At 39.1% G+C, this 18,068-nt stretch overlaps 2 protein-coding genes across 7 annotated transcripts; one reads left to right on the top strand and one right to left on the bottom strand.

The window, feature by feature from the left end:
* Positions 1-343: 343 nt before the first annotated feature.
* On the bottom strand, positions 344-11,247 carry ss18 (SS18 subunit of BAF chromatin remodeling complex). 6 transcript variants are annotated; one of them, XM_085438244.1, is made up of 11 exons: positions 11,064-11,246; positions 10,505-10,581; positions 10,319-10,403; positions 8,398-8,554; positions 6,973-7,203; positions 6,581-6,751; positions 6,180-6,257; positions 4,614-4,736; positions 3,157-3,287; positions 2,669-2,731; positions 344-1,914 (listed from the first exon to the last, which is right to left on the bottom strand). In XM_085438244.1, the coding sequence occupies exons 1-10, from the start codon at positions 11,130-11,132 to the stop codon at positions 2,714-2,716; spliced, it is 1,140 nt and encodes a 379-aa protein (XP_085294370.1). In that variant the 5' UTR covers positions 11,133-11,246; the 3' UTR covers positions 344-1,914; positions 2,669-2,713. The 6 variants fall into 6 exon arrangements, with proteins under 6 accessions (XP_085294370.1, XP_085294369.1, XP_085294368.1 ...); XM_085438243.1 differs by having other exon boundaries at positions 344-2,731; XM_085438242.1 differs by lacking the exon at positions 2,669-2,731.
* A 562-nt stretch (positions 11,248-11,809) lies between these two features.
* psma8 (proteasome 20S subunit alpha 8) lies at positions 11,810-16,219 on the top strand. Its single transcript, XM_085438248.1, has 7 exons — positions 11,810-12,037; positions 14,396-14,522; positions 14,680-14,804; positions 14,987-15,109; positions 15,198-15,317; positions 15,594-15,656; positions 15,738-16,219. The coding sequence occupies exons 1-7, from the start codon at positions 11,936-11,938 to the stop codon at positions 15,831-15,833; spliced, it is 756 nt and encodes a 251-aa protein (XP_085294374.1). The 5' UTR covers positions 11,810-11,935; the 3' UTR covers positions 15,834-16,219.
* The last annotated feature ends 1,849 nt before the right edge of the window (positions 16,220-18,068 follow it).

The following is an 18,068-nucleotide window of genomic DNA, read 5'->3' as shown; positions in this document are numbered from 1 at the left end:
TGTATCACTCCCCCCAATGTGACAGGTAGTCCCTCTCCCTCTCTGGAGGGAGCAGAAGGGGAAAGAGGGACACGGAAGGTAATTTTGGGTGTAAATGTGGTCTGGACCTCTCTGGATGCATCTGGACAAAGCAGACACGCTGCTGAGCAGGGCAGGGTCATTATCAGTTGGAAACTGACTACCAGATAGCAGATGAAGACAAAACAATTATATCATACTGTCACATTATGACAGCACCAATAGTGCACATCTTGTTTATGCTGTTCAGGATGAATGTTTCTGGTGTCATAAACAGTCTCTTGATAAACTGTCAATATCTATAAATTACACACGGCAAAATATATTAAAGATTCTTCCGATTTATTATAATGTACAGTTATACATTGCCATGACACAAATGTGACCACCACTTAAATGGGGTGCAGAATGAAAAATATTAAAACAACCATATAAACAATACCAGGAGGACACTGAATTCCTCTTTTTATGTCGCTGTACACGTGGGAATCAATAAAATATGCACCATAATACAGATATCAAGCCAGTAATATAAAACTGCACAACCAGTCTTTACTGTGAAATTAAGGAATCGATTTCAGAACATTATTTTCACATCTTATGTTACATATTTGACAGTAACAATCATTTATTCACACACAACACTATTTGAATGGCATCAACTTAGACGTTTATTCAAAGGGGAGGAGGGTTTCCAGCACTGTGAACAAACTAACGTTATCAACTAACAAATGAAGTACTTGCCAGATATATTTGTAATACCGAGTTGGATTCTTTCCCCATCCACTAATTTGCAGTCAATGGACAAGACTGAGGTGCATGTATAGAAAAAGTAAAAAATAAAAACAGGGCTCCAGAGAGCATTTACTCACAATTTTCAGTGGCATCTGCTACATATTACCTCTTCGGGCGCATTTATGAAATAGAGGCCAACAACCATTATTCTGTCAAGTACTGTGGGTTTGGGAAAAAATAAAAAAAAAAAAAAAAAAAATTACTCACCCACTTTTTTAAGAGAAAAAAAAAAAAATCTAAAGAACTCGCAGAATACACCAGATTTCTGATAAGTATGATGTTCATATTTGTTTACTGATGAATTACTGTGTATGTCAAAAAAAATCCCTGTTCTTATATTTCGGTGTTCGCGCTGCTGATGTTGCAGATTTAATTTAATTGTTCCACAATTAAACAATTAAAGGAAATGTGCTGGATGGGATCTTAAAGAGCATTAAAAAAAAACCAAAGAAACAAAAACATTGACACATACACTTGATGAAATTAACAACACAGCTTTAGTACTAGTTTCCAATGTCTTATACAAAGTTAGCTTGATCTAAAAAGCATAAAATATATTTTTACATCATCACATACATCAAGACATGTACCATGGCCTAGCTGGAAGTTCACTTGGTGCACCATTTCATCTTTCCCCGTCCCCCACACAATTACCTACTGCTGGCATTATTGCTTCTGATGATCGGGGAGCTGAAGGATCGAGAAACAATGCACCACGTAGATTCAAACTGTACATTTACATCATGTGTTATCCAAAATTTTGTTAGCCCATTTCACAATCTGCAATGCTAAAGGATAAGGCAGTTCCATTTTTAAGGCATTGCTGCTTTGAGACATACTGGACCAGAGGTGACTCGCTGACTTTGACGTAATGTCAGCAAATATGATAAACATGACTACATCTTATCAGCAAAGATAAAATCCCAAAGAGAGGGGAAACTGTATCTTGTATTTTTGAGCATTGTGTGTTTGTGTCCGAGAGATTAAAACCATCATTAAAGTCTGCTTCGTAACTGACCAGAGGTCAGAGCTTAGAGATCAGAGCAGAGCTGTGTTGGTTGCTGTGATCACTTCTCATTGCTGGTAATTTCCATACTGGCCCTGTGGAGAGAAATGCAACATCCTCGTGATACTGACCTTTTCAAAACAAACAAACAAACAAAAATAAATAAATAAATAAAAAAAATCAGAAGTTTATGTTCACAAATCTCAATAAGGTGCAGACAAAAATCTGTGGTTTCAACCATATCATACTGCAAACCGTGATTTATGCCTGCACTGACTGGTTTTGACCAGCAGATGGCAGCATAACCTCACAACCTGTGAGCTCTAAATTCGAACTTTTTACCTCAGGTTTCAGCAGCAGCATGGCTGAGGACGATAATCCTTATTAAACAGTGGACACTAATTTTCAAGTGAGACAAATTCAGTGGAAGAACAGCAGTATTCTCTTTATTCCTACACAGGGGTCGAAGTATGTGTTTGACTTTAATGGAAAATGCAATGGAAGCAAATTTGGAAACAATGATTTGAAAGATAAAATTTAAATCCAACAAACACACTGGTTATGAAGACCAGTGTCATACATTGTAGAGATTAAGGACAGTCAGAGAATGTGAGCTCCTGTCTGTCTTATTACAATCTAAGAATGCTGTGTTTCTGGACCTCATATCTTTACAATTCGACCCCTGGTTAATAAAAAAAAGAAAAAAAAATAGAAAAGGAAAAATTTAAGAAAAAGAAAAGATGGGTAAAGAAAGACAGACGAGAGACAGAAGAAACAAAACAAATGCAAATTAAGGCTAGGTGGTCAAGCGTCTAGATTGGACGTTGAGGTCTTCACAGCAACCATTACCTTTGCTTCTTACAGAGCTAGTCAGGGGTTCAAATCCCCGGGTCTTTATTTCCTCATGTGCCCCTGAATATTCAAAGATAAAGATATCAAAGTGTAGCTGTGGTCCCCACATAAGACCACAGGAAATACAGGGCAACAAACAGATCTTCCTTTAAACACTAGAGCAGTCTGCATCAAGTTTAAGGAAGAATCTTCTTTAAAGCCCTCATATTTCACTGGAATGGCATACCACATTAGCCAGAACACAACAATATTAACATAGAAAACCCTTTTAGGAAGAACACATTTAACCACCGAATATGATGACAGCATGCATAACGTACTACTGCTTAATTTTTACCATCGTACTTCACTTACATTAATTACTGGTCTAACTGAGAGTTATATATAACATACAACTTAGCATGGCAATAAACACAGTAAGAGAAAGCCTAAGTGCAATGTACAGACAAGCCTCTGTCACTGTCCATTGTTGGCGTTATACTCACCTGGTCATAACCATAAGGGCGCTGCTGTTGGCCCTGTGGGGGACCGGGTTGTGGAGGGCGATAGCCCCCATACTGCTGTCCCTGCCCTTGAGGATAGTTAGGATACTGTCCTGGGGCACTTTGGGAGGGACCTACAAACAAACACATTAATAAATGGAGAACTTTTTATGCTTGTCAGCCTTGAGTGAACCCAAAACTCTTTGATTGCTGGGCACTGTTAACAGAGAAATGAAATGCTTCCACACAGTGTAGTTTATTATGAACACAGTTTATTAAAAAGAAGAAGAAAGGATATGGAACAAAAAAAAAACTAATTTAGGTTGAAGCACTGAAGCATGCAGTGCAGGAAAATTCTATAAAAACTGACTGTCAACCAGTGTTACTGAAGTGTTAAGGTGCAGCATCAAAAACAGGTTTATACTTGAAGTCCTAATCCGGCTCTGATTCTGCCAAACTCATTTCCATTTTTCTTATGCTTTGGACTTGTTATTCTGAAAACTTTGGGAAATACCTGTTAGTTTACATTAACTAGTGGGCTGCAATAAAAAAAAAAGTGATGGATGACAAAAAGAATAGCGGATCTGTCAGACCCATTTGTTACGGCTGCCTCCACCACGCCTGACTCAGTAATGAATGAGAGCGAGTGAGTCAGGCTGGAGACAGGCAGTGGTTCCCTAATGCAAGGAGACATCAAAGAGATTCTGTTGGTCTTCATTAGAGGAGCAAGCATCATTTAAAAAAAAAAAAAAACCCCAGAAAGACAGGAAAAAAAGCAGGGGGGGAAAAAAAAGGTTGTGTATATATTATATTATTATGTTATATATGCTCCTGTACAGATGTTGTGAAGGACTGGGCAAAGTCTGACTGGAGTTGAAGTCAAATGAGGCCCACGCAACATCATTAGGCGCTCATAATGCCTTATGCTGTTGAGCATAACCTTGTGGGGGCCTGAGAGAGCAGGCATGTGTATGTGCCAGATGGATCTCACCTCACAACCTCTGCGTCTCCAGTAGCTCATTACTTGCATGAGCTCTGGCTCAGACAGAGGGTGAGTGATGGAAAGTTGCAGAGAAAAATGGGATGAGGAAAGAAAAGCCTAAAAGCTGCAAGAGCTACACTGAAAGTGCAAGGAAAACATTTTTTGACTAATTTATTTCCAGGTATTGTTGTAAAACATGAATGTTTCTACTTTCAATTATTTTTCAGACAGTTTCTATTATCATGTATAATTTGCTAACATGATATTACACAGCACTACTAAAATTAAGTAACTGTAATCATTAAGAACGGTTGTGTCGTTCAACTCTCTGCTCAAAATGATATCTTGATATGCACAAAGCTTAGTTACATCAAGCAACAGTGTATAAAGGAACAATGTTTTTTCAACGGCTATAAGGCACCCAAAGAGGGCTTATAGCGCCTCCTACAGGGGAAATAAAATTTTTGCCGTAACTCACCATATCCCTGTTGTTGGGGTGGATAGCCCTGTTGACCTGGGTACTGCTGCTGAGGAGGATATCCCTGTTGCTGAGGTGGGCCTTGCTGGTATGCCTCCTGCTGCTGGCCATATTGAGCATTACCTTTGAGGGGGAAGGGGGCAGCAGCGAATGTGAGCAACATGTTATTGACTACAGCACAAAAGCAAGGAAGACTGTGAATAAAATATCTTACTATCCAATGAAGAGATGAATTTGATTTGTAAGAGTATGATATGTGCCAGTGCTCTTATAGAGGAAATAAAACTCAGACACTACTGCTACACTACAGCTGTAGTAGGGAGTGTCAGGGTCAGAAGTCAGTGTCCAGTCACCATATCAGATTTGTGTGAAGTATGAAGTCTAACATCAGTTTTGTATGAATAAGTACGAATATAAAAATAAAGTACAAGTTTACATATTAATAATTTCTTCTAAGATAGGAAAAAAGAGGTAACAGGTCATTATTGTGAATTTCAAACATACACAATCATATTTAATAGCAGCACATTTTTAACATACATATTTTTCCTCATTTTTGCCATTAAAACGACTAAAAAGAAAAACAAACAAACAAAAAGAAAAATCCCAAAGCAAATCACTTGTGTTTGAAAGGTCAAAAGAGAAACAGTGTAGAAAGAGGGAAAATCAAAACAAAAGGAGAAAAAAAAAAAGGTAAATGTTAATTGAAGAAAAAAAAAGAAAAGAAAAAAAAAGCTACATTTTAGTAGGTAATCTTAAAAGTGTGTTTGCTTATGCAATTAATACTATCCCTAAATACACCAACAACAAGAAAATCTACTGCACATGAGCCGTTATATTTTGACAAGAATGCAAAGGTGCCATACTTTAAAAAAAAAAAAAAACATTTGAAGACTTCAGTGTCGCTACTGCGGCTCTTAAACAAACCCCACAGTTTTTGATTTCAAATGTCAGTCTGCTTTACGTGAAGTGGACAGAGGCACACCTACAAGTGCTTATAAATATGAATAAGGTGGCTGTGGTTCAGGAGGTAAATCGCAAAGTTGGCAGTTCGATCCTCTAATCTACATGTTGAAGTATCCTTGGGCAACATAGTGATTCATAAGTTTCCCCCATAGCATCTATTGTAATGCGAGTATGTGAATGGGTAAATGAGGAAAACTCTTGAGTGCTCAAATAGAAAATATATATAAACACATATGTACTTATCAGCTACTGCACCAAAAAAGTGCAGTAGCATGATATCAGGCTACTTCTGCACAACTTTACCGTGACGCCTCAAATAAGACTGTCCCTGACTTTTCTTTCACCCCAACTCGAAGAGACCCGTTCACGAATAAGCGGAGTCAGCATTACAAGAACTGTATGACTGCTTAGATCCTGATTTATCAATGGACAGCAGCACCTTTGTTTTTTACTTTGATTTCCCCAGAAAATAATGAAGAAACTGAAGTGTTTGCTTTGTCACAGTCTCTTTGCATCATTTGTGTTTTAACACAAGTCCTGGGTTCATTTGTTGAGGTTTTTGTTTTTCCTTGTTTCCAAGCGGCTGGAAGGTTCTCCTACCTTCTGATGCTCCCTGTCCTGCGTGACTGTACTGGTCCCCATAGTAGTCTTCCTGCCCTGGATACTGCTGAGGGGGTCCTACATACACATACACACAACATACACACAAGTAGATTCAAGGTGTTGTTGGATTGGTTGTGTGAGGGGAAGAGTAAAGAGGATGGATTCCTTGCCACTAGTTCCTAGTAGAAAGCTTTCTTTTGGTCACTTGACTAATTTTTATAGAGGCGGGAGGCTCTAGGTTACATCTTTAGTCGCCAACATCTCTGTGAGCAACAGTGGAGGAAATAAGAGGGAACTGGGAGGAATGAGAGTAAGAAATACAGGAGGGTGGGTTAGGGAGAGGAAAGACCAACACTCACAACTCGCACACATAAGAAACACACTCCGAAAGAATATACCTTGCTGTGGGGGTCTGTAGGGCGGCATTGGCCTTTGCCCCATGACATGATTCCCCTGGTTGACTTGGCCAATCATGCCCATTGGGTTCTGTTGTCCTTGGTAGTGCTGTCCACCACCACCAGGAGGCATGTTATATTGCTGTGAGGGAGGCTGCTGGTGCATCATTGGACCTGAAGTAAACAAAAAAATAAAAAATAAAAATGAGCTGTCAGAGAAATGACAAGGCACTGCAAAACCATTTTCAACATGTTAAAGACTTTTCTTTTGTGAATGTATTTTTAGACCTATTTCACGTCCACGATGACTAAAAAGAAAAGAAGGGCGATTTTATACAATAATGCAATTGGAAATTAATGCAATTGAGTAGAAGATAACAAGTTTTCTGCTTTACCTTGATTGGGCTGCATGTTCATGTTTGGACGAGGCCCATAGTTTCCCATGGGTTGGCCTTGGGTCATATTCATTTGGCTCTGAGATGGCATGCCCTGGGAGGAAGGGACAGCGTGATTGTAGCCACCCATGGAGCCGTGGCTGCTGGGGGGCATATTCATAGAGCCACTGGGCATGTTCGGGGGCTGGTTGGGGCCTGGACCAGGACCTTGCATGGGCATGTGATTAGGTCCTGAAAAATAAGAAGAAGATCTCCATGATGCTTTGAAAGGTAACAGAAAAAAATATATATATTCTGAGACTTCCAGTAGAATTGTAAGTTACTATTGATGCTATTTACATCCAGATGACTTTTCTAATAATTTCATCACAGAGTTGACAATCATAGTTTTCTTGTCTCTATATTTTTCCCTTGTCGATAACAACAAGAACGAGCAGTCATCTTGAAGGATTCATTCCAGCCTGCCAAATCTAAGTCTCTTGCAGCTTTGAATAACCAAACAAACTGGATAACAGTAGCAAGGATCAGTTGATCCTGGATCACACAGTTAATACTGGATCTTCTAAGCAATGTATGAAACACGGGGTCCAGATATCACAATTCGAAGGAGAACAATAATAGAGTGTTTTCTATGTTGTGTGACTACTCCATTTCTGCACATAGTGCTGAACGATCAGGTCAGGGGATTGTTCGCTGTTGCATTTTCTCGTATCTAGCACACAACAAGAAATACTCCACTTATAGTTTGCTGCCCGAGTGTGCAGGAGGCAAAGGCACATGATGCCCACACACTTGCTGTGAATAGCAAAGGACAAATACCTAAATTTTCAAATGGCTACAACAGGACATTACCCAGATTTTGTGCTATGCAGCTGGCAGGTTAAAGACTGTTTAATGTCTGATCCAACTGTGTATGATGTTACCTTTGTTATGTAACAATAAGAACTGCATGATGGGAAACATGGGAAACACAATGTGTACTACCAGGGCTTGTCAAATATCTTTCATTTTTCCTCAGTTAATTACCATGTGGTGCAGACGTCAGCACATTTTGTTTTATAAAATTGTTAATTCAGTTCTTCTTAAAAAAAAAAAAAAAAAGAAAAGAAGAGAAAAGAAAAGAAAGAAAAGAAAATGCTCCCTCCCAAAAAAAACAAAACAATCAATAACAGGAGAAAGACAATGATGCATGCATGAACTATGCTACTTCAGCAGAGAAGGATAACCACAATCAGATGGAGAATCAAGCCCAAGACCACCACAGCTGGCAAATGGGTGACATCATCCTTCAGCATGTTTGCCTATAATACCTTAGAGCGACCTCCCTCACAGTTCTGTGGTGTTGCTAGGCAACCCAAGTGAGACAGGAACTGAGGGAAAAGGAGAAAGAGAAAAGAAAGACAAGGCAGGGGGGGGGACACATACCAGGCATCTGTCCATTCATCTGGTTCTGCATATGTGGGGCTGGAGGGCCGCCGCTGACCATACCCTCAGAGGGCATGTTGTGACCGTGAGGAGGCTGAGGAGGGGGGCCACTTTGGTTCATGCCACCAGGACCCATGGGCATATTTTGAGTGGGCGGCTGTAGGTGCACAACACAGACAAAAAAATAAATCCACATGACCTCTCTGAAAACAGATCTCAACCTGAGCCACTCGAGATAAAAACTCCTGAAAAAAATATGATAACTCTGATACAGAGATTGCGACATTCATGTAGAACACTAATGTAAGGAGAATAAAATCTATTAATATACACTGAAAGGAAAAACGTTTTTCAATAAAAGGAACAGCTAGAAACCTTCAATGATTAAAAAATGCATAGATAGACAAAGTTGCAACAAACTGAACAAAACTGGCTTAAAAAACTAGCCTGAACTAAGACTGTTATGCATGCAGCAGTTTAAACGGTTTATGGCTTAAAAGCAGCAATTAAAACCGTTCTCTAGTCTGCATTTCTTTCAAACAGCTGGTCCTAATCTCAGCTGTTTGAGTCATTGACAACCCCTCCAGAAACATGCTCACCATGCAGCATATTAAGAAAATGAATGTGCCCACACTCATCATCTGAGTTTAAGGTATGTAAGCAACATTTACTCATAAGAATACACTCACTCCTTTACTATATGATTGTTAGCAAATCAGTGACTTCAATCACTTTTGTAACCACTGTGCTTCTTCGCAACTACGGATGGGAATGCAAGAATAGTTCCAGTTGAAAATCGATAACAGATTTTAATGGAATTAATCAAGTCTAATAAAATTCTATGCCTCCAAGCTTATCAATTCTTCTTATTCGATGCCGACAACTGTTTTGCGTAGATGAGCACGCCAAATAAACTGCAAATAAAAGCCTTTTTTGGGCCATTTCTACACTGTGTTCAGACACATTGTACACAGTGTTGCTTGTTGATGCTGGGAACCTTAGGGCTGAGTAATTGATCAAGTTTTAATATGAATTAAGTTTTGGCTTCCAAAGGTAATCGAGATATAATGATGACTCTTTATCCCCATTTGCCTGCATCCACTGTGACTGGCAGTTGCTCTTGTGAGATGGGCTTTCTCGGGCTAACTTCAACCATTTTTTTCCCCCTCTCTCCATGTACCTATTTACATCTTTTATTGGAATTCGGTTATATTTAAAGGTCAAGGAAAGCACACCTTTATTTGAGGTTTAATAAATGTTCTAGTTGATAAACACTCCTTTGAGTTAATCAAGATTACATTTAATGACTTGAAAAAAATAAATTGTGCTTTTAGTTTTTGACATATTTGACTCTTGTAGCCTACTTGTTATTCAAATGGGTAATTGTTACAAAATGATTAAGAGCATGGATAATCCAACTATAAGCAGACTCAATAATTACACTACTACCAATAAAAACAATATCAATATTAAACACTACTAACAAGTGCCTGAGAGCTTAACCAAACTGAGAAATGAATAGATTTTCTCAGCAAAGGATTCAATTTGTTCACCCAAAATATTTATTTTACTTAATGAAGCCTTGCGAATGAGCACTACTGGCAATAAATCCTTAAATGGCAGCTACAACAGCTCAACAGATAGCACTCATACATAAAGAAATACTGCAGTCTGTTTGTACTGAACATCCATAACAGTGAGGGTTTTCAAAAGACTTATTTTAATTTTGCTGACAGGGAAAAAAAAAAATCATGACTTTGTTCAAAATTCTTAATCTCATTAAGAAAATGTTTCTTTAACATTGATGATTTATCTAAAACACCCAAGTGACCTGAATTGGGTATGATCGAAGAAGACAGGTACAGAGAAGACAGTCAGACATTTCAGTCATTCACAACAACCACTAAGAATTCATACTCACAGCAGGGAGGAGAGACTGCATGTTCTGATTGGAGTCTGCTATCGTCGCCAAGTACACTAAATTTCTGTGCAGCATCTGTTGATACCTGGGCAAGTGAACAGTGCAGTGTTTGAGTGAATGGGAACTTGAAATAAATATAACGTGAAATAAAAAAAATAAAAAAACTTAATAACTCAAATAACTTACTGTGAACACTCAGCCGTTTTGCCTTTACTCTGGAAATCCATTATGCACTGGATCAGCTGGTTGTTTTCATCAAGTAACTGCAATGGTAAATTCAGATATTTCTATTACGTGTGTTACTCAATATAACTTCCCAAAATATTCATAATAAAGCAGACGAACTTGGTCATTTGGCGTGACAATTAATTTACTTGCCGAATGTTATTCTGTCTTAATTTTGAGACAGTGAAGGGTCGTGTTTTGTAAAATGTGAGTGTGCGTTTCTAGCCAACAAAAGACGCGTCTTGCTAGCTAGCTGTGCTTTGCTAACAAAACCACAGGCCTCCATTAACCTAAAACACAATTATACGTTAGTCCGATAAATCCACCCAAGACTCGTACTCCACACGTGGAGTGCCGTTTCCAGGGAGGTTCATATTCACCGCGCTCTGACCCTGTAACATTGTTCCTGAGCTGCTCACAGTTGGACTTGGATGGGCACTGCTACATTGATTATCTCAACGGCTAGCCGCGTTTGATGCCACAGCCTCCATTCTGCGACGCGCTAAAATAGATGAATTACCTTTTGTATTCCAGCGGGTGTTATATCACCCTTCCCACGCTGTCTGTGAGGTGCAAATGCCACCGACATGGTGATACTATAGAATATTAACGTAAGCTACAGCATAAAAGTTAAAAGTAGCTAACACACTGAACAAATCGGTAGAACTCAGATCAAGCAGTTGAGAATACGATGCAATTTCGTAATGCGGTGGTCCGTTTTGGGGGACGAAGTAGCACATTTTAACTCATAGTTACTGATTTCTGCTTGTTCTGACCATACATGAGTAATTGATGTAAAACTTAAGATCAGATAAATCATAATATATAAGAAAATTTATTTAAATAGCTAAAATCACACACATTTTGGCTTAATTAAATTACAATTTCACCTATTTTTCATATAATGGAACAGTCTAGAGCTAGACCATAAGACCATATAAAATAAACTGCCAGAAAAAGGGGGAAAGCGGAGCGTTTAGTGTATATATCTAATTAAAAATAACATTGCATATATTTTGGTAGTAATAACTAATATCAGTCCTGGGATTTATGTACTCTTATTCACTCTTATAGCATCCGTATTCAAAGGAGGAACCTCTCTCAATATATAAAGTAAATGAAACTTGATATTAAAATACCGTATATGCTCGTAGTGTAATATTCTACTTTTTACGATTTCTGTTTTTCGGAGAACCAATAAAATTATACAGAGTATTATGTTTTAATCACAAGTTCCCTCTGGGTGGACTCCACTTTTGGTATCGTCTCAGTTCACAGGTCATGCGCAGGCGCCCTTTTCAACACACGGAGTGAATCGCTTGTTGCTAACAAGCTGAATCATTTGGTAGCCTTTTCTCCAGTTTATTGCTATAATACGCGTCTTGCGGTGCAATGGCGGCAAGATATGACAGAGCTATTACTGTCTTTTCTCCCGATGGTCATCTGTTTCAAGTGGAGTATGCACAGGAAGCTGTAAAGAAAGGTTCTACAGCGGTAAGTCTTTAAATGAAACTAATGCTAAAGCTAACGATAGCAACATGGGTGACGCTAGATTAGCCGATCAACGCGCGGCTAGCGGTTTCCTTTATGTGTTTAGCAGTTTTCTTTCTTAACACCTTCTGTTATGGACAAAGGCTTTGTTGCAATTTTACGAGCTTGTTGGCGTGCTAATGTGTAATACATATTTTTAATGCCGGAAATGGCAAACAAAAAGCAGTCAGCGTTAGCTAGCATTTTGTCGCTGTGTCACTCTTCACTTAACTTTCATTTTCGTTGTGTTGGTACTAACTGACAGGAGTTTGCAAGTACCCATGATTGATTATTACCTGGTCTGGAAAGTTGAATTTTACTCAGCATATTATATCTCCCTCTAAATCACCGAAAAGCCACTGTAGTAGCCTCATAACTAATGGTAGTTATGTTAAGGTTTAGTGACAAAGGTTATAAACTCACAAAGCTACTAAGTCGCAGCTCCCCTGGTTACAGGTAACATCTGTCATAATAGTGGCTTAGAAAGGACACTGAGAAACGATGAAGGCTAAACCAAACGGTTTATATTTATTATATGAAAATAAATGCAAAAAAAAATAAAAATTTCTAACTTTAGAGTGTTTGGGAGTAATCTTAAATAAGTCCTAATCAGGGTTGTTGAGTAAATTTGGCTATGATAACTGATTACTTTGTAGAGGGCTCCTTTTTGGACAGGTGGACCACAGAAAAAACCTCACATAAAAATAAAAAAACCAAACACCTGTGACCTGAGCAGAGTTTTTAATTGGGTTTTACTGAGGTTGTAACTAGGGCTGCCACGATTTGTCGACTAGTCACGATTACGTCGACTATCAAAATCGTCGACGACTGATTTAATAGTCGACGCGTCGTTTGAAGCTTTGTAAGATCACAAAAGACGCAGGAATAAGTGGCAGGATTTAAGAGTGTAATAACGGACTGAAACAGAAGATGGCAGCATTGCATGTACAAGGATGTCAGCTACCGCTAAACCCCGAAGAAGAAGAAGAAGAAGAAGAAGAAGGAGCAGCTGTGTCCCAGAATTCATAGCGCGGCCCAGCGCAGTTTCCAACAATGGCGGCAGCTAGTTAGTTTTAATGTTACTCTTATTATTCTTTCTGGGTCACAAAATAAACGTTTAACATATTTTCAGGCGAGAATGTAGCTGTGTAAACCTCAAATATCTGCTCAGTTTATCAGGACACCACATATTTTCAAAAGCGCTCCGACGTTTTCGGAGACATCTGTTACCCACTAGCTCGTTAGCGAGCCGGGGGCTAGGCTCACTAGCGCCGTGAGAACACCGGACTCCCCGCAAATCGTTTTCAAACCCACCGCCGTCTTTCGCTACTCAGGTTAAATATATATGAGTCACTTAGATAACTTAAAATGTTATTGTTTGGCTTTTTTTTTGTATTTTATTTGTTCCTGAGTAAATCAGTTTGTCTGAGATTAAAGTTATAGTTTTTACACAGCTGAATAAACTTCAAGCAGACAACTGATTATCAGAAGTGTGAGATGCTCCAGAATATACTCCAGTGTCCTGTTATATTTTAGATAGCAAGGAGTTTATTAAACTTCACCGAAACAATCTGCAAATTTCATTAAAATTTAATAAACTATCATCTTGTCTTTATTTTTAGTTAGCACAGACCTTAAACACTTAAAGCTGTAAGCTAATGATAGTTATATAAGAGCAGATGCTGCTGGTGCAATAAGCTGTAGTTTTACGTCCAATGGATGATGATCTGATTAGTCGACTAATCGCAAAAATAATCGGTGACTAGTCGACTATCAAAATAATCGTTTGTGGCAGCCCTAGTTGTAACTGAAAAATGTCATCACTCTCTTCTAATTCCTCTTTTGGCTGCTCCCTTTAGGGGTCAACACAGCAGATCATCTGCCTTTGTCTCACCCTATCCCAAGAATCCTCTTCTGTCATGCCAACCCTCTGCATGTCCACCTTCATTACATTTATGTATCTTCTTTTTGCTCTTCCTCATTTGCTCCTGCCTGGCAGCTCCATAGTCAGCTCCCTTGTTCACTGTATTCACTATCTCTCCTCAACCTCAACCTGAGCTGTCCCTCTGATATACTTTGCATTGTGTACTTACTTTCTTTAGTCAACTTATTGGGGAATTTTTCATTTACACCTGGACACATAAACTTATTTGGAGCCTTGCAGCTTAAAACTCTGCCAAATCAAACATGCAGAGGTATCCGCTTTGTAGATTTATTTGGGAATCTGAATATTTGCTGTATACTATTTACTCACGTCAACTGCTAGCCTGTGGGAGAAAATTAATATTAATGTTTTCTTTTTTTCTTTTTTTATATATGCAGGTGGGAATCAGAGGTAAAGACATTGTTGTCCTTGGTGTGGAGAAGAAATCTGTTGCAAAGTTACAGGAGGAAAGGACTGTCCGCAAGATATGCGCACTGGATGAGCACGTCTGCATGGCATTTGCAGGTATCCCAGATAATACTTTTCTTTCCATAACTGAATAATGTGTTCATTATTTAACATGGCATAGTAGAAGACAGCTGTGTCATGTGTTAGTACTTGGCTTTTATATTTTTGTTTTAGCTTTGTAATGTGTTAAATGGCCTCATTCATTGTTTTATAGGTTTGACCGCAGATGCTCGTATTGTGATAAACAGAGCTCGTGTTGAGTGCCAGAGCCACAGGCTAACAGTTGAGGACCCAGTCACAGTGGAATACATCACACGCTACATAGCTACACTGAAACAGGTATGGAAGCATCTGAGCAGTCGTTTACTGTTAACACCTTCAAAAAGGCATGTGTTAGCTATTCCTTTCAGTAGGCATTTGTGCACTGCACCATGGTTGCTAGCCGTTTCATTTTCAGTACAGAGTCATGAATAACCTGTCAAATTTTTTTTTAATTTTTATTTTTTTAAATGTATTTGTAGCGCTATACTCAAAGCAATGGTCGCAGGCCGTTTGGCATCTCTGCATTAATTGTTGGCTTTGACTACGATGGAACTCCCAGGCTGTATCAGACGGACCCGTCAGGAACGTACCATGCCTGGAAGGTCAGTAGGATTTCTGTGTCCAAAAGGTTTCTTGTACAAGTATGAAAATGACTTTTAAAAAATGTATTTTTGAAAAACAACAAAACAGGCAAATGCAATCGGCCGTAGCGCAAAAACTGTGAGAGAGTTCTTGGAGAAGAATTACACAGAAGAAGCCATTGCTGGGGACAATGAGGCAATCAAGTTGGCCATCAAAGCTTTGCTTGAGGTAAGGTTACGATTAGTTTCTGCATTTCCATATATGTTGAACTCAGTGTATTTACATCTTCTATGATGTGAAATTAAACAGTCGTGGTTTCATCAAAGAGCACAAACTGCTGCCAAATAAACTATAACTTCTATATAGCTTTCCAATGGGGGGGGGGGGGGGGGGTGTGTGTGTGTGTGTGTGTGTGTGTGTGTGTGTGTGTGGTCTTAGCAGGCGTAGTAAATGTGTCCTGAATTGGTCACAGTATTCACTTTATTTTTTGTTTGCTGGTCACAGGTTGTCCAGTCAGGAGGGAAAAATATTGAACTTGCTGTTATCAGACGAAATCAGCCACTGAAGGTAATTAACAAGGCAAATGTTACTTTATTTTTTCTACTAGTTCACTAAAGTGCTAATGGGTTTGCATTTTGTTCTTTGCAGATTTTGGAATCCAAGGAAATTGAGACCCTGGTGGCTGAGATTGAAAAGGAAAAAGAAGAAGAAGCAGAGAAGAAAAAGCAGAAAAAATCCACATAAAGCAGTTGTATAAAATCTTGTCCTTATTGCACTTGGATGATGATGATGATATCATACTTAAGTTCCAAATATTAGCAGGTTTCAGAAGGTTTATTCATTTATTTCATTGTAAAGAACTGACTCATAACTTGTGATTTTCACTTATTGTGTAGATGCTATACCAGTTGTAAAGACCTTCAGAATTATACATCCAACTGTTGAGCTGACTATTGCGAAAACACAGTCGTAGATCTCAGGTTAGGGTTCAGATCTTAAACTATGGTCACATTTTTTTTTATCATTCAGTAAACAATTCTAATAACTCCCCGGTGTTAAAATAAACTGTATGTGATACTCAGAACCTTAATGAAACAAAATACTCAATAAAAGCAGAGTTGTTTGTATGATTTATTATAAAAGTTGTTTCACTCCATTATACCAGCTTGCTCTACGAAATACAGCCATTGTATAAAAATGACTGAAATTATTAGTAGTGACACTCCTAGTAACAAAGACTGGTTTCTTCAAGATGAGGCTTGGAAAAAGAGCACAAGATTTCCTCACTCTCTTTATTGATTATTCTACTGCAACGCAAGTAGTGTGATAAAGATAACTACAGTTTAAAAACGCCACCAGCAGAAGTGAAGCGTGTGGCTATAAAGTGTAACGTTTTTCATTTATCAGCATTCTGTTGCACAGACCTGAAAATGGAAGGGGGTGGGGAGTTGCTGGAAGCTTGGATTGCTTTATAAAGTGCTCACCTTTCCCTCAGTCATTTAAAACGAATTAGTGATGAACGAATGAAGTGTCTAATGGTGGCCCAACGAGACCCCCTTTTTTGCCTCTCCTTTTTTATTTCTCCCTAAATTCGCTTATCAAGCAACCACTGCTCTGAATTCTCAACGACACAATTATGGCCGGCGGTGTGGTAGGGCTGCTTAATGGGATCCTGGCCTCAGACCCCAGTGGGAACTTTCAGTGACTTTAATCTGGAGCCCTTTGAAAAGTTGTACCGTGCTGTGCTGAAGAGCCCCGGGGGTTCCCTCTGACTCTTACCAAAGACATAATGGTGAATGGTAAAGTCCTTCATTTAGAGTCATCTCCCCAAGCCAGGATTTCCTGAGTGGGTGCCCTGGCTGCCTTGACTAGAGCAATTGCACTTTGTCTTGTTTGTGAGTCTTTACAGGTTGGTGTTTCTGCTGATGTCCGAGATCAATTAGTGCTCTGATATCTTTTCCCATGTAATAAGTTAATAAATTGTAGGACATAATGGGTTTTGTGTAACTCACTCTCAGCCATTTCATCCATACGCTAATTGCTCTCACTAATGCATTTCCAGTTGGATTTTAATATTACTTGGCTGTAGCGGCCATTAGTTTTTTTGGGGGGGTGTTCATATTGTGGACAGAGAGACGCTAAATTAGCCAAATGAAAAGCTATAGGTATAGTGCATTCTGGGTAATCCTCTAGGTTATCTAATTCATCTTGCCAATAAGGCAAATGCAGCTTATTCTTCGCTAAGACTCCGAGTCGTTTGAACTGCTTGTGGGAAGAGTTTTCCGTCTTTCTTTTTGCTGGCATTGTTGTTGCCCATAATCGGTGCTACTGTGCCTCAGGACTAAGTCCATCTCTCTCATCGCTGGCTGCTACTCATCATTAATGCAGAAAATAATGGCTTCACCAGAGGTCATTGACGGAGGAACAAGGCCTCGGGACATGTACTCTCCGAGCAAGAATGCACACTGCTGCAGGCTGTCGACGGTGCATTATTTGTATGCGCATGCATACACACAGCTTACAGGCCAATTGCACACACACAATGTATTAATGTGAACACGTAACAGAGCTTTTAAAAAAAAAACAATCCTTGCATCTCTTCCATCTGCGTGCGTTCATGTACACTTTAAGCGTCATTCATTCGTATTTTGTAGATGATGTTAAACAATAGCTGGATGAGATTTAAGCAATTTGCTGGATCTACTTCAACAGTCAGAACCTCTTGTTCAATGCTATCCTCTCTAGTTGGTCTCCAAGTCACAGGCAGATTTCACTTTAAGTATCTACATTTTTGTCATTCTGATGTTCCACCCTGTGGCCATATTTCAAAGTATGCCCCTCCTGGGATATTTAAAATTTGCCAGTGCAAAATGTCCTTAGGTCCAAATGAGGTAACTGCTTCAAGGATAGAAGCACACTCGCATCCTCGGGGAACTAAGGTTGCATTAGTCCTGCGAAGCCTGTCTCCCTCCTTGTGCC

The sequence above is a fragment of the Copadichromis virginalis genome, linkage group LG18 (genome assembly GCF_057382275.1).
Source record: "Copadichromis virginalis isolate Kocher_CV1m ecotype Utaka linkage group LG18, C_Virginalis_male_GT1.1, whole genome shotgun sequence".
Classification (NCBI taxonomy): Eukaryota; Metazoa; Chordata; class Actinopteri; order Cichliformes; family Cichlidae; genus Copadichromis; species Copadichromis virginalis.
Note: the sequence above shows the minus strand (reverse complement) of the source record. Positions and strands in the feature narration are given on the sequence as shown.